The 24,772-nt window shown below is 34.2% G+C and overlaps 6 protein-coding genes across 8 annotated transcripts; 3 read left to right on the forward strand and 3 right to left on the reverse strand.

Annotated features, from left to right (window-relative positions):
• The first annotated feature begins 15 nt into the window (after positions 1–15).
• LOC106626772 (transcription factor Adf-1) lies at positions 16–2,918 on the forward strand. Of its 3 annotated transcripts, none has more exons than XM_070108771.1 (4): positions 16–428; positions 1,459–1,579; positions 1,674–1,861; positions 1,953–2,918. In XM_070108771.1, exons 1-4 carry the CDS (start codon positions 266–268, stop codon positions 2,243–2,245), a joined length of 765 nt encoding a protein of 254 aa, XP_069964872.1. In that variant the 5' UTR covers positions 16–265; the 3' UTR covers positions 2,246–2,918. The 3 variants fall into 3 exon arrangements, with proteins under 3 accessions (XP_069964872.1, XP_014102089.1, XP_069964871.1); XM_014246614.3 differs by having other exon boundaries at positions 19–428; positions 1,944–2,918; XM_070108770.1 differs by having other exon boundaries at positions 23–428; positions 1,932–2,918.
• Positions 2,919–3,113: 195 nt separating this feature from the next.
• mRpL54 (mitochondrial ribosomal protein L54) lies at positions 3,114–3,776 on the reverse strand. The gene is made up of 3 exons (XM_014246665.3): positions 3,608–3,776; positions 3,408–3,550; positions 3,114–3,351 (listed from the first exon to the last, which is right to left on the reverse strand). The coding sequence occupies exons 1-3, from the start codon at positions 3,699–3,701 to the stop codon at positions 3,190–3,192; spliced, it is 399 nt and encodes a 132-aa protein (XP_014102140.1). The 5' UTR covers positions 3,702–3,776; the 3' UTR covers positions 3,114–3,189.
• A 156-nt stretch (positions 3,777–3,932) lies between these two features.
• Positions 3,933–4,930, forward strand: LOC106626825 (cytochrome c oxidase assembly factor 1 homolog). Its single transcript, XM_014246680.3, has 3 exons — positions 3,933–4,269; positions 4,318–4,440; positions 4,495–4,930. Exons 1-3 carry the CDS (start codon positions 4,113–4,115, stop codon positions 4,644–4,646), a joined length of 432 nt encoding a protein of 143 aa, XP_014102155.1. The 5' UTR covers positions 3,933–4,112; the 3' UTR covers positions 4,647–4,930.
• Positions 4,931–5,355: 425 nt separating this feature from the next.
• On the reverse strand, positions 5,356–8,192 carry cpa (F-actin-capping protein subunit alpha). Its single transcript, XM_014229750.3, has 4 exons — positions 7,657–8,192; positions 6,750–6,919; positions 6,516–6,689; positions 5,356–5,995 (listed from the first exon to the last, which is right to left on the reverse strand). The coding sequence occupies exons 1-4, from the start codon at positions 7,895–7,897 to the stop codon at positions 5,720–5,722; spliced, it is 861 nt and encodes a 286-aa protein (XP_014085225.1). The 5' UTR covers positions 7,898–8,192; the 3' UTR covers positions 5,356–5,719.
• Positions 8,193–8,720: 528 nt separating this feature from the next.
• On the reverse strand, positions 8,721–10,618 carry Xpac (DNA repair protein complementing XP-A cells homolog Xpac). The gene is made up of 2 exons (XM_014229763.3): positions 10,172–10,618; positions 8,721–10,105 (listed from the first exon to the last, which is right to left on the reverse strand). Exons 1-2 carry the CDS (start codon positions 10,288–10,290, stop codon positions 9,382–9,384), a joined length of 843 nt encoding a protein of 280 aa, XP_014085238.2. The 5' UTR covers positions 10,291–10,618; the 3' UTR covers positions 8,721–9,381.
• Positions 10,619–10,890: 272 nt separating this feature from the next.
• shg (E-cadherin shotgun) lies at positions 10,891–24,232 on the forward strand. The gene is made up of 2 exons (XM_014247026.3): positions 10,891–13,007; positions 19,126–24,232. Exons 1-2 carry the CDS (start codon positions 12,168–12,170, stop codon positions 23,032–23,034), a joined length of 4,749 nt encoding a protein of 1,582 aa, XP_014102501.1. The 5' UTR covers positions 10,891–12,167; the 3' UTR covers positions 23,035–24,232.
• The last annotated feature ends 540 nt before the right edge of the window (positions 24,233–24,772 follow it).

A 24,772-nucleotide genomic window follows, 5' to 3' on the forward strand; every position in this document is an offset into this window, starting at 1 on the left:
CAGTTCGGAAATTCAAGTGATTATACAAACATCTACAAAAGAAATTTCTCTGCTTTAATAGAAAAAGAAACAACAAACAAATTTATGACGGTTATCAGCCACTGTCGACTTTAATAGAAATTAAAAATATATATTTTTCTGCGGAATCCAAGTGTTTTAATCATTGGCAGAATTCGGTGGGCGTCTCGGTGGACAGAAGCAGAAAAATAAACGTGCAAGAGCAATTTAGCGGTAACTTAAATTGAAAAGAAAATAAACGCTGAAAATGGAAAAATTGGATGCTAACTTGGAGACTCAATTCGATCTTAATCTTATTGAGGCAGTAAAGCAAAATCCTGTTATATATGACCGGTCACATTACAATTACAAACATTTTGTAAGAAAGGCGCAAACTTGGAAGCAGATTGCAGAATTACTTGGAGTACCTGGTAAGTATTTATGTATGAACATTGCATTTGTGTTAATGCTCTTATTAGATATATGTACATATGTATGTATCTTGATTTTTTGTGTCAGCGAAAAAACCATCTTTTGTGCAGTTCGTAGATTTGAAGTCGGAAATGTAAAATAAAAAATTTCAATATTTGTATACAAAAATTATTCCCACAAAATATTAATTAATATGTATGTATTTGAGTTCAGTCAGAATAAGGCGCCTTCACTAACAAACATCATACATATGTATGTACGAATGTGGCATTTTGTATGTGACTAGAAATGGCTGCTGCTAATATTCGATTTACGGTGAAACAGACGAAGCAACCGCGTTTCTCCTACGGTGCGAATGTCGCTGTTGCTTACTGCTTGCGTTGCTGTACTTTGTTGCTGAGTGCGTCTGCTGACTTCTTGCGCTGCGGGTTGTACGAGCGTTTAGACAAGGTATAGATGAGAGTGAATGAAACCACTATAAAAACACAGTACATATGGGAGTTTTGTATATTAATGCAGTGCAGTCGTCTGTGGGGGGGAAACTGCAAAGCAGAACTGCACTGTCACGCGTCTACTTAATTTACAGTATGCGGCGACGTCTTTATCAACAGCTTATCAAGTACATGCAGATTTTTAACAAGTAGCAACTTTTTATATTCCATTTCATTTTCGGTTTTTGGTCTCTTCTGTTACTACTTCATTGATAATTTTTTCTACAATGTTTTTTTCTTTTTTTAAAGATATTAACTTATAAATCTCGGATCAAATTCTCTTTGATAAGATTACTAAATCCGATACCCTGTTCACATTGAAGAAAATTTTTTTGAGAAGTTTCATCCAAAAGTTGCATATGACATCCTAATAAGAGGTACAATAGCTATGTATGTGTGTATATGCATTGATGCTTTTTGGAAAGGAGTGTGAGATAGTCATAATATATATACATACATAAGTACAGACAAACGAATGATTTTGGGCCAATACTAACTATACTACTAATAATTACTTCAATAAATAAATAATTTTCAGAACAAAAATGTACGAAACGTTGGAAAAGTTTGCGTGATAAATTCGCACGTGAGATGAAATTGTGTCAGGAATCTCGGTGGCGTTACTTCAAACAAATGCAGTTTCTTGTGGATTCCATAAGGTAAATACATTTATTGCTTGCTTTTCATATACCTATGTGTGTTTAAAAATCTAATAATACCGTTATCTATTCCATATGCTAACTAATCTGGCAGACAGTATCGAGAATCTCTCTTAGGCAAATGTAATAATGTACAGCAGACCACCAATCAGGTTGCACAGGTTGATCCAAATCAACAACAACAACAACAGCAAACACAGCAACAAGCTGTAGTCGATGTATTTGCACAACCGTTTAATGGCACCGCCACAACATCAACTCAGGCTCTAGCACATCCGCATGGTATGTATGAAACGATTTACAATTTGTAAAATTTAGTTGCAATAAGTTCAACATAATACTATACACCTAGGTTCACGTTTAGAAATTACAGTTACAGGCGACACTCAATTAACCGCCGCCGCCAAGGACCCAAAACCGTATTTTTATGAGCCAGCACTAAAACGAGAACGTACCGAGGAAGACAATCACGACAATATGCTAAATACGATTAAAATATTCCAAAACTCAATGACTCAAGCAGTTAGCGCTGAGGATCAGTCGTTTGGTATGGTGGTGACCGATATGTTGAACACTTTAGGGGTACGACAGAAGGCCGAGGCAAAAGTACACATTATCAAATACCTTACAGATATGCAGCTCCTGGCACAGCATAATAAATATTAGTCAAGGCACATATTGCCATTAAAAATTATTGAAGTTTGGTGTGTGGTGTAGCGTTTTTAAACTGATATTAAATCGTGTAACCTACATTCCCACAAATTGCCTGCCTTCGATAAAAGTTTTAATGTGGACTTCGAAAAATAGCAACTTACCAAATAACAGATATACATATAAATTTTGTTTAGGGCTGACAACTGAAAGGCAAAAAACAAAGTTTTACATTCAAAAAATAATTAAATATGAAAATCTAAAAAAAAATTGCATTGTAAAAAATGCGCTTTATTATTTATAGTGATCTTAAGTTAATTAATATACGATCTTATAAGTATATGCTTCTAAAGAATTTAAATTTATGTATCATATATATTGCGTTATAAATATCTGCCATTATTCGGTAATGGTAAAAATTTACACTAGAATTAGTTGTAAAAAAGAAATGGATTAAACGTTATTTTAATAAACTAGCAACAAGCAAAATTTTTTAGGAAGTTTATGTTGTTGTTGTATCGGCAGAAAATATCCTTTAAGAAATTTCTAGAAATGCTGCCAAGTTGACAGTCTTTAGATAAAAATCTGGGTCCGTTCCGGTTACGTAAGAACGACCAAAAAAAGTTTATATGGGGTTATGTTTATTTGTAATAAAATGCATTTTCTTAGACTTTATTTTTGAAATAAATGGCCATCTCACTTTCTCCTCATTCTGATATATGGTACATATGTAAGTATAGGATTACAATCGTTTCAACTATAGTGGTTGTTGAGTTAGATTGTTACTTTGTTGTTGTAGTTTTCTTTGATGTTGTTGTCGTGAGTCCGAAATAAAATTTTTGGTCACCCCTGATTTACATACTTAATAATAAAAAAGATCATGTTTGTTACGAAAGTGCTAATAAATTTAATATCTGTCCAATTTGTATAACTTATACGATTGAAAAACAAGTACTAAACTAAAATTTTTTTAATTTACTAAGTTGATTGTTCCGTCGGAGTCCCTGCTTCCGAAGACGTCGCCAATATTGCTTTGTTTCTGGGTCCATTTCCTCTACAGGTATTATACCATCAACATTTATAGACCACAGCCAGTCAGGATATTCCGAATCTGGTTTAAGCTAATAGCAAAAGTCAACAAATATTTATACTAAAATATTATATTATTTGCACCTACCTTAATATCCTGACCGGTTTTTAAGATGTTGCTTCCACAAACATAACTGACTAGTTTATTAGCATCGGTCTCAACTGGAATTTCTTTTTTTTCTATTACTGGACCAAGCTTTCCTAGTTTCTTCTTTTTTCCTCCAATTGCAGCTGAAATATGGTATTACTTAATATTAAACAGGACAACAGCAGTCAGATGTTACCCACCGGGCACTGGCTTCGCATACGATCGCCATAATGATGGCATTATCCATTTTTGCCGTAAAGCGTATATTGATTTTGTGAAAGTATTGACATTCATTCCTAATCTTACAAGATTTTAGCTGCGATACTACTAATGGTATTTGAACAGTTGGAATTGTATAACCTTAATTATATCAATCAGCTGGTTATTAGAAACAGTGCTACCATTAAAAACTATTTTTTTTAATATAACATCGGATTCACATCCACGTCTGCAAGGATTACTAAGATCAAAATTTTCATCTTTTAAACTTCAATAAATAGAAAGGTCTCATTTTGGGGTTTCGGATGCGTGATGTTTTTAAAAGTTTGACTAATTCTCAGAAATATTGAATTTTTTTTACATGTAAAATATACTGGCATCTCGTGATTACAGCTGATTCTGATGAAAAAATAGAAAAAAAATTTTCGCTAAATCCTGTAAAAACTATTGTAATACCATGAAATAAGGATTTTCTGAATTCCAAACATGCGATTTCCCTCAAATAAAACATTAGGAAAAATTGTTGTTTATGGAGCATTTGCATCCATTACGGGTGTAATGTACATGCGTTACAGAATTGAAGATAGCGTTAGGAACTCTGAATATTTCCGGATAGCATTAAAAACCCTAAGACAACACAAGGGTATGTATTATAGTTTTACAGCTAACATTTTGTAAAATGTAATTTCAGGTGCATCGAGTTTGCTTGGAGAACCAATTAAAGAGCTTGGATTCGATTTAGGCGACAGTAGCAATTTTTCTGACGGACAAAGTGCCCAGTTTATGGTTAATGTAAAAGGTGTTAAAGATAAAGGTATCCAATTAAGATTAAAAAAAGCTGACAAATGATAACAAAAGTATTTTTTAGGTAAAATGTATTTTTGGGCGAATCGGACGCCTGAATCCGGGTGGTTCATTGATCGCTTAGAATTAGAGTTGCGCTCCCAACCTGAAAAACGTTTCCTAATAAAAAAATCTCAAACAATGAAAACAACCGTCAACGATGAACGTAACGAATGAAATTGTTCTTCTACTTCATCACGTTAACGTGAAATGCACTAGTACATAAGATAGATGCACCTACATGCACACATGTTTAGTGAAAATTGAATTAAATGCAAAGTGCAGTAACAAATTAAAAAATATAATCATAGTTTTTACAAATACAACTTGACTGTTTGTGAAATATGTATATTACAAATATATTTTTAAGCATAAACTAGTTAGTATTTTTTGAGTAAAAACCCTTGCATGTTTGAAGTAATTTCTGTAACAAAATATTAAATTATACTATTCACATCATATGTTTTATTTGTAAGTATTTCATATCTTTACCTTTATCAAATCGGCGATGAATCAATGCATTTGCTCTACAAAATTTAAAACACGGTAATTTTAAAATTAGCTTCATATAAAACATATGCAGCCTTTTCTGATTTTCAGTGTAATATTTTATTGGGCAAGTTTTTCACTAAAACATTGCAAGAAATAAGAGAGCGACCAACTTTTATATATTTATGCATGCATATATTATATGTATGTGTATGTATACCGTCAAGGTTATTGAATTTGTATGTAGTCGAAAAGTCCTGAACTTGTTTCAACTAAATTAGTACCTTATAATACATTACTTCATTCATTTTCTGCATTCAACGACAAAGTCGACAATGGTGTGTGAATTACTCTGAAATACAGCTCTCTAATGTTACATTCGTAATAATAGCCACCATTGTAGATATATGTATATTTATTTATATAAACTCTTTAGAATTATATAAAGCAAGTGTTTGTTTTAATAACATTTTCATTGCCGAATTCCACATTTCAATTATGAAAGGATTTTTTTCTGTTAAATTATCCAAATAGATGTGATTAATAAGATAACTCATTTGGGGAGTTTTTGTAAATTTTAAACTCAGTGATTTAAATATACAATTTTTAAAACCGTTCACTTTGTAATTTTATGGATATAAATATTTTATGAAAGCTATGAGAAGACTGAATGGGCGATCCGAAATTTAATAATTTAGTTATGTCGGTTTTCCTCTCAAAGTTTTCTCCGCCTTCAATAAAGTCTTAATATCTAGCGAACCTTATTGCGTTTTTAATTCTTTACCAATACTATACGTTACTATTTTTCCCCAATCAATTTTAGTTCTAGTGATTGGTAAAAGACGACGCATCGCTTTGAAGGTAGTATCAGACATTGTTTGGTAGTTTTCTGAAATTGCTAATTGATACTCATTTTCAGCTTCTTCAATCAAACGTATAACTTCCTTTGCCACTTGCTGCTCATTAGACACAACCACTGACTCCCTGAACTCCTTGGTTGAAACAAGTTGCACATTGCCGTCTTCATAGTAATGAACCTATAAGCCAAAAATTGTATAAACAATCAAATAATTGATGTTATTATATTTCATACAGAAACATTTCGGTTAAAGCCCTCTACATATTTATATATAAGTATAAGCCTAAGGAATAGTAAAAATAATTATATATAGGTTATATACAATATCCATTAAGTTATGAACGAAGGGAGAGGAAAATCCTTACTTCAATAACCTCTGAAATGAAACCCGGTGTTTCCATGATTTAATTAGCCACAACTTTTATTTTTTACCAGATTATAATAATTTTTCTGGGTTTCTTAATAAAAGGATTAATTTAAATTAAAAATGATTTGTCCAATGGACAATCCGAAAAGCAAGTTTTATCAATATTTGCTCAAGGAGGCTTTGCTTTATTTCTCTTTACATAGAAAATTTGCAGATAAGAGTGAACATTTTAAAAATGGATATCTTTCATAATTCAATGGCTTGGTACGGTATATATGTTTAAATATTTTGTATGAATGCGTATTACTGTAGTATAAATTCTCATACAAACCTGTAATTTAAGCATTCCTTTAAGTTCTGCACTTCCACTGCCAGGTTGCAATGCAAAACTCCACTGGGATCGCCATCGACCATTCCAATAGTTTTTTGGTTGAAATTGATGATCTTCAATACAAACTGTTAAAGTTATTTGCCCACCCTGTGTCTTTCCAAATACTGACGATACCTAATAATGAAAAATACTTAATAAACTGTTATTGGTGATAAAATAAAGATTTATACATACACCATTACGATAATGACTATTGGTGTAGTTAATCGTTTCTAAATCAAGTGCTGCACGCCACGGTTCAGCTGTAACATCTGGTTCCATATCCTGGTAATCACTAGCTTCTTTACGTAGATGATCAAACTTAAAAGATTGTTTGGTTCGAGGATCATAAAAACGACCATTACCTGAAAATTTATTTTTCGTTTCTTATAAATTAAAATATTTTTATTCTGCAGACAATATATGTAAATATTTTTAAAATGTAGTTTTTGAAAGTAAATAGGAAAAACTTAGTAAAACCAAAACTAGTTTCCAACTCCTTTAATCGCATTTTTTTTTATAAATTTAGAAAATGTTCTATAAGAAATGTTGGTAACAAAAATTTAATTACTTAAAAAACTTTACTAAACCAGTAACTTCTTGTGAAACTTGTAAAACTCAAAACGGGAATGTAAATGCAAAATAGATGATAAAATAAAAAAGAGGGTGGAAACGACCCAGTAGTACTCAACTCGGCAGAATTCTGCCGCTACAACAACAACAACACAGTAGTACTATAAATATTAAATTTATTGCGTTAAATATAGAATACGAAACATAATACAAGTAGGTTAACAAAAATTGATTACTTTAAGATTGATACTAAAACCAGTAATATTGATATCCCACATAAAATTCATTGAACATTTCTATCAATGTTAGATAAATATTATCCAATTCAAGATATCAGCCATCGATTCGTTCGGACATTTTTCTATGGATCAAATAAACAAATAATTTTACATGCAGCAAATGTAAGCCAAGTAATGAACAGATATATCACTTTGGCTATGACTCAACGTGTTTAGTAGGCGCGTGGATATATGTATATTTCCGCAGATATTAAATTTGTTCTTACAAAATCTTTATTGCATATACTTACCTATATCATTATGTTCGGATATAAGTGCATTATATTCGCTACCCTCAATATGCACCGGAGTTAATTGCTCTTTGTTGTATAGTGCAAATGCATGGCTAGCCCCTTCTTTTAGCAACGTATCATTGTTGAGCAACTGACGTACGTCGGTGAAGACTTCATTGAATTCACCAGGTGGCGCATGCATAATAAAATCGGAAACAATTCGCACTTTCTCGGCATCGGTAATTTGTGTTTGTTCCATTTCGTCAGGTAGAATTTTTCAAATTATAAATTAACTTTCTGGTTAAGATATTCACTTCTGTTGGGATTTAAGCTATTTTATCTTTTTAAACACATCAACACACCAACTAAATAATCTAAATTATTTGAAAAATGTCTTTGATCAACTAACCACAACACCAAAACACTTTCCCGTCTAAAAAGTACAAAATCAAATACGGAAAATTCTTAAATATTTCTCAAAAAGTCATCAAGTAATCTGCCCATAGAAATATGCACAAATATCCACCAATAACTGAGTAATAGATTTGACATTTATAAATCAATGTCAGAGCAGAGAACGTATATTACCTCTGCTCAGAGAACGTACAAAAGCAGTATATTTACACCATTTAGCAGTTTATTAGAAAATATCCTTCTTATTGCTTAAATTTGTAAAAATAAATGTATTTTTAAATTAATTGCATAATTTTTTTTAATTGATTATAATTTAAAGAGAACGTAATTTACGTTCTCTATAAATTATATCTTCACCTACCGTCTGATGTCGCCCCTGTTATTAATTCTACCAAATCAATTCTCCTCGATTACTCATCTGCTACAATACCTTTTTACAATATGTTGCTTTTCGAGACTCGTTCCAGAGAACGTATATATAATTTACTTGCTTGTATTCATCTGCTTGTATCAACAAAAATAAAAATAAAAACATAAGAGCATCCATACAACACAAAAACAACAGAGATAAATACTGTCGATTTATCGCTGCTGTTGATGTATGCATAGATACACATACAGTATTATTCTTGAACTAATATATATGGATCCAATATGAAAAGTTATGGTTAAAAAGACAATAAATTTTATTTAATTATAAATACTTGTATGATCATAATAAATGTCCTGGCACGATTACGCCGCGATCTGGTGTAATGAATGGATAGACGTGATCCTCAGGATTAAAAAATTTATATACATATATCCGCCTCAGATTTATAGTTTTCGAGTGTTTAACACACTTTGCACAATTATACTGTATATGTTGAAATATATCCAAAATATATATTTATTGTGCGTTTTTTAAGAAAATAAATATAGTTTAAAAATTACTTGGCACAATCACAGTTTCACGTAATTTGTATGTTTGCATTTATGACACATTAGAGATAAGTAATATATTATTTCGCGTCGAACTCCTTTCAGCATTGGCGGCCTTCGACCGTGCTTCAAAAAAATAACCTTTGTCGGTCCAACACCGGGGAGTATATAGTTCATTGAAAATGTGTATATATGTACATTAGTGAAATAACGCGCATTACTTATACAATTTTTGAACTTTAACTACAAATATCTCGATTAGTGTATACATTTTATAATCCTGAGGACCTCCTCTATCCGTCCATACCATAAGGTCGCGGTATCAAAGAAATCGTAATTTTACCAATGTCCTGCATATTAACACCGATTTCCGTTGATAGATCACACATTATTGCAATAAGTCATTAACTACATTTTTTCATAGGTTTCTGCATAGGAGCACGTTTTACAGGTGTGTGTATAATTATCGTCATTCTCATTATATGTATCCGGGCCGAAATCATGTTCGTGAATCGATTTAGTCTTCTTTGTAAATAAACTGCTTCGAATTTCCATACGTAACTGTTTCATTTGTTTATTATATTTCTTCACTTTAGTTACTTCTCGCTTTTCTTCACGCAGTTCATGTTGGCGGCTCAGTTCTTCCTCAGAAACCCAAACATCCATTGCGCGCTTTTCAACTTGCATTAATAGATAAAGTTTCATTTCCCCCCATCGAACATTGTGCGGGTTTTTTCGGCTTATATATCGTAATGGAGGTTCACGTTTGTCAAAATCACAGTCCTTCAACAAATATTCAGCCTTAGCTTCGGTGCGAGTAATCAATGAGTGGCGACCATCAGGGTCGCGGCATTTGTCGCAGACAGCTTCACCAAAATTACTAAACAGATAAGATTCTACAAAAGCATCTCCACATTCAAGACACTCCTCGTAGTTTACTGGTATGTTAATTGCATCATTGAAAACTTTAACGATGTCTGTATTAGAACCTCCAGATCCATTTTCTATGTTTCCCGAAGATTCCGCTGTTTTTATAACGGGTTGTTCTAACAGAAAGCCACCTCCGCTATCAATATATTTAGTGCCTTGTACCTTTATTATAGAGTCTTGGTCGGTGTTTGTACTTCCATTCCTATAGAATAGTTTTATAATAGTGAATTTTTCGGTATATATACAAAAAATTTTTCTGTGAACTTACTTTTTTCGATAAGGATATGCAACTAGTTTGGCCTGCCTTAGATGTAAAGCTTTTATACGGTTTCGTTCCATGCGCGCCTTTTCAGCTTCAGTAAAAACATGCCCTTCGGTATGCGACATAATAGCCTTTAATATCTATAAGATTTATTCCTTTACGATGTTTATTATAAATAATGAAGAAGTTGTATATCTCTGCTTCGGAATGGGAAGTGTTTTATATTCAGTTACGACCCACATATGATGACTGCTTGTAAATTTATTCCCACTATTTACATTGGATTGGAAGGTAACACAATCATCATTTGAATATACTGCAGAGGGTTTCAATTTGTGTATATACTTTAATAAAGTTTCTTGGTGATATTTCATACAATAACTTTAGGTCATTGCCTCGAATCAAAGCATTATTTACTTCGAGATTACATTTCTACGGTCAGCCATTAATTGGTTCACGATAAACTTTTAATTGTGGATTGTAACCTATCAAAAGCACAGAGATGCTGAGAGATGTAAAAAACATATCATAAAACTATTTAATAGTTGAAATAATGTGGACTATTTATTAACATAAACTAGAAATGTTAGGTAGTTGAATAATTTACACAAAGGAATATTTCGTTTTTATAGAGAGGTTAACTTTATAGCAATGCCTGAATGATATAAATACTCAGATAAAGCTGGCATCACTGGTTATGTGAATGCATTTATTTTGTTGGTAGAAGCTCATTTGTTGCTGAACGAGCGTAGAGATTGGTTGAGGCAAACTTGTGTTGCTTCTGTGGCGTGTTTGGTGTTTGAGTGATTCGTGGAAGGAGTGAAGTTAATTTGAATTAAAAAAAGAAACGGTCAAGAGTGCGAAATTATACATATGGGTTGTAAATTTTGAAAATTAAAGTGCAGTGTGAAAAGTTCGTTTAGCCTTTTCAAAACCGGTATTCGAGTAAGACTTTGGTCATAAAAATTGTTTTCCCCATTCAAAATGGTATTTGATTTTACTTTGAGAAAATGTTTCGAATTTAAAATATTTTATATTATTGAACTTATGTGAATGTAAAAATTTCGACTTCATTTGAAAAAACTTTCGGTTAGTTGGATTCGTGAACAACTACATTTATAGAAGTAAGAGTAACCGTTCGTATAAATGTATACACGATGTGTACTCTATTGTTTAAGTGAAACGTCGGTTAAACGTAGGAAGCGCAGCGCACATCGAATCGTCGACGACCGATTGTGTGAGTGTCAACAGTGTTCGTATTAACCACTATTTTTTTTTACCTGGAATTACCTGTTTTAAGCAAATGTATGTAATAGAAGCATGTTGGAAGTTATAGAACAAAGCGAACATGAAAAACGAGTTTAACAAAAAACAAAAAGCATCAGTGGAAAGAGCCAGCTTGGAAATATCTTAATTATGAAGTTTGTGTTTTTAATGGTTGGTGTGTTTCAAATAACATAAATGATATTAAACATAAATAAAACATATCATTAAATTGAAGAAAAAGAATACATGCTTGTATTTTCGTGTGCCTTATTAAATCGCTTTTCATATTTGTTGAAATTGCAACAGAAATATGTGCGACGACATTGAGATTAGTGAGACTATGTGTACATAAAACAGTTAAACTTCAAAGAAATTGCCTATGGAATATATCCGCGATTATGATTGTGCAAAAGATACCTGTTGAAAATTAATGTTCAAATAAAATAAGCAATGCTAAAAACGATGAAATATTTGTCGGAGATAATTTAATTGGTGCTTGAGTAAACAACAACAACGGCGCCGCGATCGTACACAGAAAAGAAAGGTGAATGAATAATTAATACTGGGTGACTCACACGCCCTGGATTGATTTCCTTGAAATTGTGTGCCTTAAGGAAAAAAGATTTAACAATAACAAATGAAATAACTATTATTGCATTTAAAAGTTAGAAGAAATAGATATTTTAAATATCTATAAAGTTATCTTTTTTTGGTGCATAAAGTGTAATGCTACGAAATGTCGTCACAACTACATTCAGAAACACAAGTTTACCACCTACAACAGCATCGGCTATATCACCAGCGACCAAAAAAGCATTTATGTCGAAAACTGCACAAGTATCACACATTAGCTTTTGTGTTAGCTTTAATAAATTTACATACAGCCACTTTGGTTTGCGGCTATACCAGCGCGTCCAATTCTCTCTCAAGCCACAGAGATAACCCATTTTTCGTGTTTTACATTCCATCATATTTGCAAAAAGATGAACAAAATTCAAATCAGTTTTCCTCACAGATAAGTGGAGGAAACTTTTTTATAAGACAAAGGCGTTCACCCAACCCTTCTCCTGATTCCGTTAGCTCACTTTATTCGGCTTTACCTGCAGCACGTACAGGTAATTCCGCCATATATTTTGGCATGACTTCGTCGTCCACGATGATACATGAAAGCAGTGTTAAGCATTATTCGGATAATCGAAAACCGGCTTTTAAAAATTGTGCCAACTACAAACCTTCCGTCAGGGAAGAGGAACCTGAAAATACTTTTGTTATTATGGTGCAAGCAGAAGATCCTGACTTTGATCAAGAAATCAAATATAGCCTTGTTCAATCGGCTACAGAGCGATCAAAGTTTCACATTGACCCCAAATCGGGGGTAATTGTGACAACGCATCGATTTGATCGCGATGAGCCAACCTACGAAAAAATGGTGTATGTAACAGTGCAGGCGACTGACAATGGTAATCCAACATTAGACGATGTTTGCACATTTAAAGTGATTATTGAAGATGTAAATGACAATGCACCAGTTTTTAATAAGGCGCGTTACGATGAATCTATTTCGGAAGATAAACAGGTGAGTGCTCTAAAATACATATATGTATCTATGTATATGTATAATATACTTATAATTACACTCAATTTGATGATAATAATAGAGTGTAGTCAACATAGTTGTTTGTTGTTACGAAAGTATTAGGCGTTAAATATGCGGACCCTGGATTACTGCTATTTAACATAATAATACGAACGTATGTAACAAAACTGAAAACTACACTTAATGTTTTGTTAATGTTAATTTATAAAAATTGCTTTTTTTCTCGGAGTTCAAGATTACAAGTTTACTATATAATGTTGGGAAAACTTTAGTATATCATCCCCCGAATTCGGGGCCTCATACCGCTCATACCCATTTTGTCCCAATATATATGCATACATATATAAATATATAATATAGATATGAAGTTATATACATGCAGGTATGGACACATAAATAGCACACTTCGTCTTCAAATAAATATTTTGTTTATTTCATAAGTGTTTCACTTATGGATTCAAAGAGGCATTAGGTTCATTTTAAAAATTATTAACATTCATATTATTGGGTTAGGTAGCTGTAAACATGTGCAGTGTGCATAGAAGCAATATTACATCAATCGTATATATAAAAGTGAAGGAATATTAAATTAATGCCTCATATAAGTTTCCTTAAAAGGAAATAATAATTCTTATAAGAAAATATAAAGGATGTACAAGGAAAAGTTCGATTAAATTTTGATATTGAACCATAATTGAATTTCATACAACAAAGAAAGGTGTGTGCGACGTAATATTGCCACCCAAAAAAGTAAATACAACACAACAGATTTGTGGTTATTGCTCAGACATAATCCGAGTTAAACGCAGCCAAGTATTCAATGTGCGGCTTGTCGACGTTGGTTTCACTCAAAGTGCACCAACCTTTCATCCGATGAGTTTAAATCCATCGCCAACAGCATTAAGAAAAAAGAAACAGTTTGGAACTGTGACTCATGTGCAAGTGACATTAGTGTTAAGACAAGTGATGTATTGGATTCCGATGAGGAGGAATCAGATGATCCGCCACCGTCAAAGGATATTGAAACCTTACTCAAGAGACACTTTAAACGTTTTGCAACAAATTATGAACGAAAGTTCAGGGACCTAAAAAAATCAGTTGTAAGTGAAATCAAGGACTTAAGAAAAGAGGTAAGCAAACTGTCAGAACAAAACGTCTCGCTATAAAATCAATGAATGTTCTGCCCTGGATGACAAACTTACATCAGTTGAAGACAAGCTAAACGTAGATATTAGGCTGCCTACCAGCCAGGAAGAGTTTTTCACTGAACTGTCGGAACGAAAACGCCGTGAAACCAACGTGATTGCCCTAAATATTCCTGAGTCTGATAAAGCTGCTGGAAAGAACCGTTTAGAGGATGACAGAACAAAGTTAGTCACAGCTTTGCCTCCCAGTCTCAAGGATGAGGCCACTGAACTCAAGTTACGTAGACTGGGTCGTCCTACACCTGGACGTACACGTCCTCTTCACATTACCACCCGCTCAGCAGCCGATGCACTTTCCATTATCAAATACAGACCAACAGACGAAAACTCAGGTTTTATTTTCAAGACTGATATATCTCCCTCTCAACAACTTCATCTGAAAAATTTGCATCAAGAGCTTGATCCAATCGTGAAGAGTGGTGATGGCAGTAACACAATTAAATATATCCATGGTGTCCCAAGAATCGTTAAAAGAAATTTTCGTTCGCTCAACGAGCAAGAAGAAAGTATCTTACGTCCACCTGTGCTACCAGAACGTCAGAGGTCTGCGTACAAAACTCTCAACATTTCAAACAGCATTAGCGGCTAACCAGTACTACGTTGTATGTATTTCGGAATCCTCGCTTCACTCCCTACACTAACACGACAATCGATAAAGTTGAAAAGGTGCAGCGTAAATTCTGTCGCTGACCTCTGCTTTTTCTACAAGTTAGTCAATAACATCACTGATGCTCATGAGATCCTAAACAGTTTTGAACTCGCCCCTGCTGGTCTTACCCTGAGGCGAAATAGATTACTAAAAACATCGAAATCCAAGAAAAATTATGTTATCCATGGTCCTCAGAATAGACTGGCTAAATTAGTAAATTCACTTCAAGGTGAAATTGATTTCTATGGAGGAACATACGCTGCTTTTACCGAAAACACCAAGAGACACCTGCTCGTCTGAATTACATCTAAATCAAGTCTGAATTACATATTAACTTACAATTATTTAAATATTTTCCAGATATTACACTAATATACCCTAGCCACTTTTGTATAATACTTTAATTATTTATTATATCTATGTATATTGCCGATTCGCGTTTAAATAAATAAATAAATAAATATAACTAAAACACAAATACAATAGTTATTAGGAAATAAATGATCAAAATTATTGAATTTTTTCATTGCTAGTTTTGTCTTGAGTCATTCCACAAATGTTCTATTAAATTCGCGTTCGATATTTACGCAGGCTAATCAAATATCGTAATTTTCTCCTTGTCGAGCCAATGCCTTACTACTTTTGCGATGTGTTTTGGCTCATTGTTCTGCATAAATGTCCAGTTTATGGGATTGAATTCAAGAACAAATTGTTCAAATACTGATACCGGTCCATTTTACCATTTATGCTACCAATTGGCCTGACATGATTAATGTTTTTTTTGGTATACCTAGTGTTAAAGGCTTGACCTTGTGGATGGCGTACAATGGTTTTTTCATCTGGATCCGTCTGGAGAGCTTTGTAGACACATCCACATCATATTCTTCATTAACCTCGAACATAATTCCTCTGGCTGACTTAAAAGGATCGGCTTTGATTACGCGGTCTGGAGTTTATTGATATCTTTTTGTTGGCGTAAGATGCGTATTTTTGTTATTAAGAGCCCTATATACGATTTTTCGAGAGCTAAGCATTATTTCACGAATTTCGGTAGAAGCTTTTCCTTTTTTACTCATTCCGCATATAAGCGCTGCCTTTTCTCCATCTTATTTTTTTTTTACAAAATATCGACGAAATAATGATTTGTCCCAAAATAAAATTAAAAACACAGGAGGACTTGACACAAATTCAAAGTAAATATTATACAAGGTGCTTTCCAAAGTAATCAGTAACAAAGTAAACTCTAGTGGCGCCATCTATATGTCGACTAATGCGTTAGAATCTGCTATCCTTTATCGACTTCCAGTAAAAATTTCATGACATTTCATCAATTGGAAGTGAAGTTATTGCGTTTTAGTGTCAGTATGTTTTTGTCATCGGTGCGAAAATGAGCTTCGAACAAAGAGCCAACATTAAATTTTGTTTTAAAATTGGTAAAACTTTTACCGAAACGTTTCAATTGATGAATCAAGTTTATGGCGATGATTGCCTATCCCGTAGCACAGTGCACGAATGGTTTCAACGTTTTCAGAGTGGTCGTGAGGACATAAATGAGAAATGAGCCGAAACCCAAAAAATCGCGCCTGGAGAAGTCAAAAGTGAAGACAATGCTGATTTGTTTTTATGATTCGAAGGGTATTGTCCACAAAGAATTTTTTCCACCCGGCCAAATGCGGTATTCTACCTTGGAGTTTTGAAGCGTTTGGTGCGCCATATTCGACGTGTTCGGCCCGAATATCGCGAAGATGGAAGTTTGCGTTTGTTGCACGATAATGCGCCGTCTCATCGATCGACGCTTGTGGCCGATTATTTGACTAAAAATTACATTTTAACAATCAACCACTCCCCGTATTCACCTGATATGGCACCGTTCGATTTCTACCTTTTCGGAAAAATGCATTTGCCGATGAAAGGAAAGCGTTATGCAGACGTGGAGGCCATTCAAAAGGCTTGCACTGGCCTACTGGCGGCCATACCGGGCAACGAGCTAAAATACTCGTTCGACATGCTTTTGGACCGTGCAAAAAGCTGCATTAAAGCAGAAGGATACTATTTTGAATAAAATTAATAGATTTTGCCGATAAAACCATCTTTTTTGTCTTTTTTTTTAAAGTCCTGTTTACTTTGGAACGCACCTTGTAGTCTACTTAAAAATGCGCTATTCATGTGTCTACATCAAATCAACATTATACGCAATAACATTGCCACGTACACATTTTAATAGAAAGAAAACGGTACTTTTGTGCAGGGATATGAACTTCATAAAGGTAACAAATAACAATAATCGCTAAAGCTTACTCAGTTGAACTTGCTGAGAAGAAGTTTTTTTAGTACTTTTTCATACACTGTAAAAATGAGTAAAATCAAATAATAACCACGTCCACTCCCCATATAACGCACTAAAAGTGCGATAACTCACTGAATAAATGCACCACAAACATTATATTTCACATCCAAGATAGTAGTGAAAGGCTTTATAGGTTCAGGTGAAAAAATTGGGCAAGGGGCGTGGCACCGCTCACCTTTTGGTAAAATTCTATATCTCAGGAACTATTTGACCAATTTGGACCAAATTTGGTTTGTAATGTGGTAAATATATAATAATAATAAATATTTCTATGGTACACTGTGAGAATGGGCGAAGTCAGTTGACAACCGCGCCTATTTTCCATACAATAAACTTTTAATATTTCACCGGATTTTTTATTATCAGAATGAAATTTTGGACAAATAATGCCCTTAAGGTATTTCATCTTACGCCCAAAAATTGTCGAAATCAGACCATAACATTTCAAGGACCCAGACATCAAATATGTGGACCCCGTTCCCACTACAGTCGGGTTGTTGTTGTAGCCGCAAAATTTTGTCGAGTTGACAGTCCTTGGCCGAAAAAAATTCGGGTCCGTTCTGGTTACTGACTGTTATGGGAACAGACTACAGTCGGGTTTAAGTAACCGGTACGGACCCGGAATTTTAACCTTCCCAAAGGTTTAATATATTTATATGTTTGCACAACACCGGTAGGTATTTCCATGGCTTTGATCCCTTTAAGTTGTGAGAGTATAAAATGTTCGGCTATACCCGAATTTGCCTTTTCTTACTTGTTTTAAACTACTTTTTACTTAAAACAAAAAAGGCTTTTTGTATATATGTATGTATAATAAATTATGTATATATTAGAGCTTTTGGTATTCGACCTATCGACTAAACGGTTAGGTTTTTTCTATTACCAATACCGTGAAATTTATGATCAGTTTTAAAAACTGGGCCTTGTCTCTTTATTTGGGGCATAATGCTGCTGTAGCCAGGTTATGTTACTGAAATATTTCACAATAGTCTGCATTAGTTATTGCAAACATTTATTATTGTTTCGTAAAATTCTGACTAATACCTGTCTATTGCCATTTTTAATATTTCAATATTCGAACTACCTAAAATGTCGGCAAAAATTCGTTCAGATGCGTTTGATCTGAGTGTGACACTGTCATTAAGTGTCCCAATGTCCTCCTTATTTAATTAAAAAATGTAGGGTATGCTTTAGTTTTTTCCTATACTGTATGTACAAAGACATATTACATAGAAACACTTGCCTAGAGACGTAGGTTGCATTTCTACGAGTTAACATACTTTGTATTCTTATAAGCTTTCCAGTTCCAAAGTTCAATGCACCAGACGACACCTTGTTAGCACTCATTCTTTTAGAACATGGAAACCTTCTGAATCTCAGTTTCATTGCGCACTGTCGCAGAAAAGTAAGTGCTGAGACTATATCGGTTGCCATTGTTATTTTTACTCTTATTATTATGTAATGTAACTTGAAGCCATCAGTGTATAATCACAAAAGAAGTTAGCTGAGATGTGTGTCTATTATTTAATATGGGCGCATCTGAAGGAAAGTATTAAAAACATTACAATTTTTACATGTCTAAATTAATTAAAAATGTTATTAACGTATATTTAACGTTTTCTTTGTGAGTGTTTTACGTGTCGTTTGATTATCCATGCAGCCGGTGGTCACTTCTGCACTTCGTCATTACCAATTTGTAAGAGTCAGACTAACCAGTTGGAATTTTGTATATGTGAATACACACAAATTTTTCTTCTTACATACATAGATGTTATAGCCATAGGTTGTGTCTATGTCTGTCGATAAAATCCATTAATTTTATGATCATACAATTATTAAGTATACACTTGGATATCTTTACTTGAATTTCGGTTTTCCTTTTTTCTCTCTTTGCAGCCTGATGCAATTGTAATGCGCATCTCGGCCAGTGACTTGGATGATGGCAATAACAGTATTATCGAATATGAAATCCTACCTGTTCGTGATCATTTGTACTTTAAAATCGACAAAGCAGCCGGAATTATTTACCTAAACCGTCCAATTGATAAGCGTCCTGGACAATATTATACAATTACTGTTAGTGCGTATAATCCAAGTAGTCCAATAAGCCCAGATTCCAAACAAGAATCGCAAATCGAAGTTCGTATTCGTGTTGTTGAATCGTCGAAGAAGCCACCATCATTTGTTGATCCCATCGAAGATCCTATATATTTAAAAGAGGACTATATGAACTATTCTACGCCCATCGCAACTTTGCGAGCCGTTTCTAATGTTCCCGATAAACCAGAGGTTATATTTGAATTAGTTACCGGGCGTACAGAGCAAACGAATAGTAAAAAGACATTTGTGTTCAATCAAACTGGCACTACGGTTACGATTGGTTTGGGCAAACTGCTCGACTATGAATCGGTTACGGAATACACACTAACTATGATTGCGCGCAATACATACGATTTAGTTGCAGAGCATATTATTAAAATTAAGGTTGTCGATGTAAACGATAACATACCATATTTTACGGAAGTGAACAAAGGTACATTGCTTGAGAATGAACTACCCGGCACACCTGTAATGCAGGTGCGTGCTTTCGATATGGACGGTACAGAAGCCAATAATATTGTTTCTTTTGAGTTGGCCGATAACCGGGAGTATTTCAAAATTGATCCCCATACTGGTAATATAACGGCGTTGACCACATTCGATCGTGAGGAGCGTGATTTTTACAATGTGAAAGTTATTGCAAGTGATAATTCACCCTCCAGTTTGTATAACAACGGTGAACCAAATCGTGGGCAACAAGTTTTTCGCATTGAAATTGCGGACAAAAACGATCATAAGCCACATTTTCAGTTAGCCGAATATGTACATGACAGTTTACCCGAAGATGCGAACATAAATTTTATGGTGATTGAGGTAGAAGCTGTTGACGAAGATAATACAGCACAAATTGTATACACGATCGAAAGTGGAAATGTGGGAAATGCTTTCAAAATTGAAAAGAAAACAGGCCAAATAACAGTGAATCAGCGACTTGATTACGAAAATATCACCGAATATGTGCTAAAAATTCGTGCCTTTGATGGGATTTATGATGATTATGCCACTGTAAAAATTAAAATAGCGAATGTCAACGATAATCCTCCAGAATTTAAGGAGAAATATTCGAAAACTATACAAGAAGAAATGGTTTTTGACTATTGTATATTGAATATTGAAGCCTACGATCCGGATATAAAGGATCGTACAGCAGATCAGCATATTAAATATTCAGTGGTTAAGGAGGAACAGAAAAAGATGATAACCATAGATAACGATGGTTGCTTAAAATTAATACAACCGTTAGACCGTGATCCCCCTGATGGTCATAAGAGTTGGCAGGTGTTAATCGCGGCAGTTGATGAAGATGGACAAGGCTTGAAATCTGTTACACATTTGATTATCAATCTGCAGGATATTAACGATAATGCGCCCTTTTTGGTGAATATAATGCCTGTTATTTGGCAGGAGAATCGGAATCCTGGACAAGTTGTGCAATTGCAGGCAAATGATTATGACGAACCACAGAATGGACCCCCATATACGTTCGGCATCGATAGTGAGGCATCCGCAGATATTAAAACCAAATTTAGCATCGATAATGATTACCTATTCGCAAATGTACAATTCGATCGGGAAGAACAAAAAGAGTATTACATACCTATAAGAATAAGCGATTCCGGCAAACCAAAACAAAGCAAAGTAAGCATTTTACATTTGATTATAGGCGACGACAATGACAATGCTATGTCGGAAGGTTCTTCGCGTATTTTTATTTATAACTATAAAGGTGAGGCGCCTGACACCGATGTTGGGCGCGTTTTTGTTGACGACCCTGATGATTGGGATCTTGATGACAAAGAGTTTCGTTGGAAAAATGGCTTTCCCCATGATAATTTCCGCTTAAATCCAAACACTGGCATGATAACAATGCTCGAGCGAACACAAGAGGGCGAATATCTGCTTGAGTTTGTTGTTACTGAGGAATCTACTTTTATACCACGTCATTCGGTAGATGCTGATGTTACTGTTATTGTACGTGAACTGCCTGAAGAAGCTGTAGACAAAAGTGGCAGCATTCGTTTCTACAACATTACCAAGGAGAGTTTTATCAGTGTGCCACGTGACGCTCAAGCCGACGATTCACTTTCAATAAAAGATCGCTTACAATATTCACTTGCAAGACTGTTCAATACTTCAGTCACAAATGTCGATGTATTCACGGTATTGCAAAATGCTAACAACACATTGGATGTTCGTTATTCAGCACATGGTTCGCCATATTACGCACCAGAAAAATTGAATGGCATCGTGGCGCAGAACCAACAAAAACTCGAAAACGAGTTGGGCATGCAAATGCTAATGGTTAATATTGATGAATGTCTTATTGAGAAGTACAAATGCGAATCATCGTGTATGAACACGCTGCATAAATCCAATATTCCTTATATGATATACTCCAATACTTCGTCTTTTGTTGGCGTGACCGCATTTATTGAGTGGCACTGTGTTTGTGAGGCGAGAGTAAGCACTTATTGTCTCAATGGTGGAACACCGCGCATTGGAGAGAACGATATGTGCGATTGCATAGATGGATTTACCGGACCTCACTGTGAATTAGTATCGGTTGGGTTCTATGGTAATGGCTATGCATTCTACGAGCCCATATCGCCATGCGAGAACACTAAAATCAGCCTCGAGGTAGCGCCACAAACTGACCAGGGTTTAATTATGTATCTGGGACCAATAAATTATAACCATCTGTTGCCACTATCTGACTTCTTGTCATTAGAGTTGGTAAAGGGTTATCCCACACTTACTGTGGACTATGGTTCAGGTGCCATACGTATCGAGCATCGACACATTCAGCTACAGGTCGGCAAATCTTATCAGTTGGACATTATACTACAACGAACTAGTATTGAAATGATAGTCGACAATTGCCGCCTATCAACTTGCATCAGTTTGGGTGCCCCACAAGGCCCCAATGAGTTTCTAAATGTTAATTCGCCATTGCAACTTGGTGGCACACCAGTGGATCTCTTGCAGCTAGGTGAAAAACTTAACTGGACATATACGCCGAGCCGTCAAGGTTTCTTCGGTTGCATACGTAATTTGACGATTAATAATCATACATACAATTTGGGAGCGCCTGCAATATCACGTAATATTGATTCGGGTTGTCAGCGGGCCGTTGCAGTGGCCGTTAGTTTCGGCATAGACCGCAACTTTATCATTGCTATTGTGGCATGCATACTTCTTCTGCTTATTATTTTATTGGCTGTGGTAGTACAGAAGAAGCAAAAGAATGGTTGGCATGAAAAGGATATTGACGATATAAGAGAAACAATAATCAATTACGAAGATGAGGGCGGTGGTGAGCGAGATACTGACTATGATCTTAATGTGTTGCGCTCGCAACCTTTCTACGAAGAGAAGCTGTACAAAGATCCACATACCTTACAATCAATTAAAGATCCAAATAATGAAATTCCTGATATTGGCGGCTTTTTGGGTGATAAAAAAGAGAATTGTGATCGGGAAGCTGGCACGTATCCGGTGGATGATGTGCGGAACTACGCGTACGAAGGTGATGGTAACTCGGATGGCAGTCTTTCTAGTCTAGCCTCCTGCACTGATGATGGTGATCTCAATTTTGATTATTTGTCGAATTTCGGGCCACGATTCCGTAAATTGGCCGATATGTATGGGGAAGAACCATCGGACACAGATTCAAATGTAGATGATGAACAAGGTTGGCGTATATAAAGCTGGAATATAAGCTTCCATTGACATTTCATACCGAATGTAAAAGACTTTAAATTTAAGACCATAGCTAAAGGTATAGTAAATGTACATGCATACACCCATACATACGCTTTGCAAATGCATGTTTGTATGGATGATGGATTTGAAAACAAATCATACACAAATACTTATGCAAATGTAAATTGGCGCTTGTCTTAATATACATACATATATTTTAAATTACTTTTTGTCAGTAATTTAATATGGAGAAGTGATGTACATAATTATAAGGAAAAACATATTGTAGAAAAAAAGTGTTCGCACATATGTATATTCACAAAATAACTGAACAAATATTTATATTAAATAGTTTTTTCTCTTTTAAGAAACACATTGACAATCTCATATATAGCGAGTATATTCCAGGAAGGAATGCGATATCTATATAAATCGTATATTGTGTTATTTGAAATAAATAAACACAAATAAAACATTTAGATATCTGTAATTTAATTCTGATTTGATTTAGTTTATATCGTACGAAAGTCTTCAATTATATACTAAAAGAATTTAAAATTTAAAGGAATGGCTACAAACTGAAACCGAAATCATATCGCATATCTAATTTAGAAATATAGTTAAAAACTAAAACACATTAAGGGTCATAAGTTCCATAGGGAAACCTCCCTACGCATTTAAAGTCCTTTCACATACAAGTACGTAACTATAGTTCGATATAGCACTAACGGATATGTACATAAGTATATGAGATAGGAAAAAATATTTCAGATTTGAATTAGATTTTAAAGACATGCAACATACCTTAATATAGGTGATGACGATTTTTTAGCATACTTTTGAACTGCGTAGCCCCATTTACATATCTAAGAATGTAAATGTAAGATATTTTCCAAATATTCTAGGGTAGCAATAAAACAAATCGAAAAACCACTTATAGTTACAATAACTAATATAAAACAATATACCATATGTAAGTCCATATACGGACATTTGTTTATAGGCAGCTAAGTGTAATTAATGGTATGCATTTATGTAGATTTTTAATGTGCATACATACATACAAATACATATAACACGAACATAAATTATTTTTGTAAGGCATTGATTTTTACAGGCCAGAATTTTTTAGAGGAAATGAGAATATATGATTAAAGTGTGAGTTTGAGAATCAAAATAAAAAATTAAAACAATAGAACAAGGTATTTTATTTTATATAAAAGGTCTTTTTTTTAACAGATATACCTATTCAAATGAGTTGAGGATACTCATAAATAATTACGAAGAACGACGAAATTGACATATAAACAGTCACATGTAATTTGTTAGTTAATTATTTTCAATCTCTTATCACAATTCGAATTCAGATAAAGGATGCATCAGACAAAAAATATTAAATGTATTTTCGATCGTAATGCAATTTTTCTCGAAATGTCCTATTCATGACAAAAGTCAAATATGTAGGTGTCATAACATTTATTGTCATTAAGTGTAAGTACTTTCTTTATTATGTGATTGTAAGCGAATTGTTGCTTATTCGTTTTTGTTGCTGCAGTATATTGGTTTCTCCTGAGCGAGTCCGTTTTGCTCAAGGGCATATAAAAACAAATAAACGTAGTGATGTTTTATGTACATATGAAGCATGTTGGTATGCATGTAAATGCATCGTTCTAATAAAAATGAACTTTTTGAATACGGCACACATTTGCTATATTCTATTTCAATATCTATTCGCCCTAAT

This window comes from Bactrocera oleae, chromosome 4 (assembly GCF_042242935.1).
Source record: "Bactrocera oleae isolate idBacOlea1 chromosome 4, idBacOlea1, whole genome shotgun sequence".
Classification (NCBI taxonomy): Eukaryota; Metazoa; Arthropoda; class Insecta; order Diptera; family Tephritidae; genus Bactrocera; species Bactrocera oleae.

Coding starts and splice junctions, on each gene's coding strand:
- LOC106626772 (XM_070108770.1), top strand. CDS start 266: ATGGAAAAATTGGATGCTAACTTGGAGACTCAATTCGATCTTAATCTT. Junction 429..1,458: donor AGAATTACTTGGAGTACCTG/GTAAGTATTTAT, acceptor AATAATTTTCAG/AACAAAAATGTACGAAACGT. Junction 1,580..1,673: donor TTTCTTGTGGATTCCATAAG/GTAAATACATTT, acceptor CTAATCTGGCAG/ACAGTATCGAGAATCTCTCT.
- mRpL54 (XM_014246665.3), bottom strand. CDS start 3,701: ATGAATGTCAATACTTTCACAAAATCAATATACGCTTTACGGCAAAAA. Junction 3,551..3,607: donor GTATGCGAAGCCAGTGCCCG/GTGGGTAACATC, acceptor ACCATATTTCAG/CTGCAATTGGAGGAAAAAAG. Junction 3,352..3,407: donor AAACCGGTCAGGATATTAAG/GTAGGTGCAAAT, acceptor TTTTGCTATTAG/CTTAAACCAGATTCGGAATA.
- LOC106626825 (XM_014246680.3), top strand. CDS start 4,113: ATGCGATTTCCCTCAAATAAAACATTAGGAAAAATTGTTGTTTATGGA. Junction 4,270..4,317: donor AACCCTAAGACAACACAAGG/GTATGTATTATA, acceptor ATGTAATTTCAG/GTGCATCGAGTTTGCTTGGA. Junction 4,441..4,494: donor AAAAGGTGTTAAAGATAAAG/GTATCCAATTAA, acceptor AGTATTTTTTAG/GTAAAATGTATTTTTGGGCG.
- cpa (XM_014229750.3), bottom strand. CDS start 7,897: ATGGAACAAACACAAATTACCGATGCCGAGAAAGTGCGAATTGTTTCC. Junction 6,920..7,656: donor ATCCGAACATAATGATATAG/GTAAGTATATGC, acceptor ATAAATTTTCAG/GTAATGGTCGTTTTTATGAT. Junction 5,996..6,515: donor AAGGAATGCTTAAATTACAG/GTTTGTATGAGA, acceptor TTTGGCTTATAG/GTTCATTACTATGAAGACGG.
- Xpac (XM_014229763.3), bottom strand. CDS start 10,290: ATGTCGCATACCGAAGGGCATGTTTTTACTGAAGCTGAAAAGGCGCGC. Junction 10,106..10,171: donor GCATATCCTTATCGAAAAAA/GTAAGTTCACAG, acceptor ACTATTCTATAG/GAATGGAAGTACAAACACCG.
- shg (XM_014247026.3), top strand. CDS start 12,168: ATGTCGTCACAACTACATTCAGAAACACAAGTTTACCACCTACAACAG. Junction 13,008..19,125: donor CTATTTCGGAAGATAAACAG/GTGAGTGCTCTA, acceptor CTCTCTTTGCAG/CCTGATGCAATTGTAATGCG.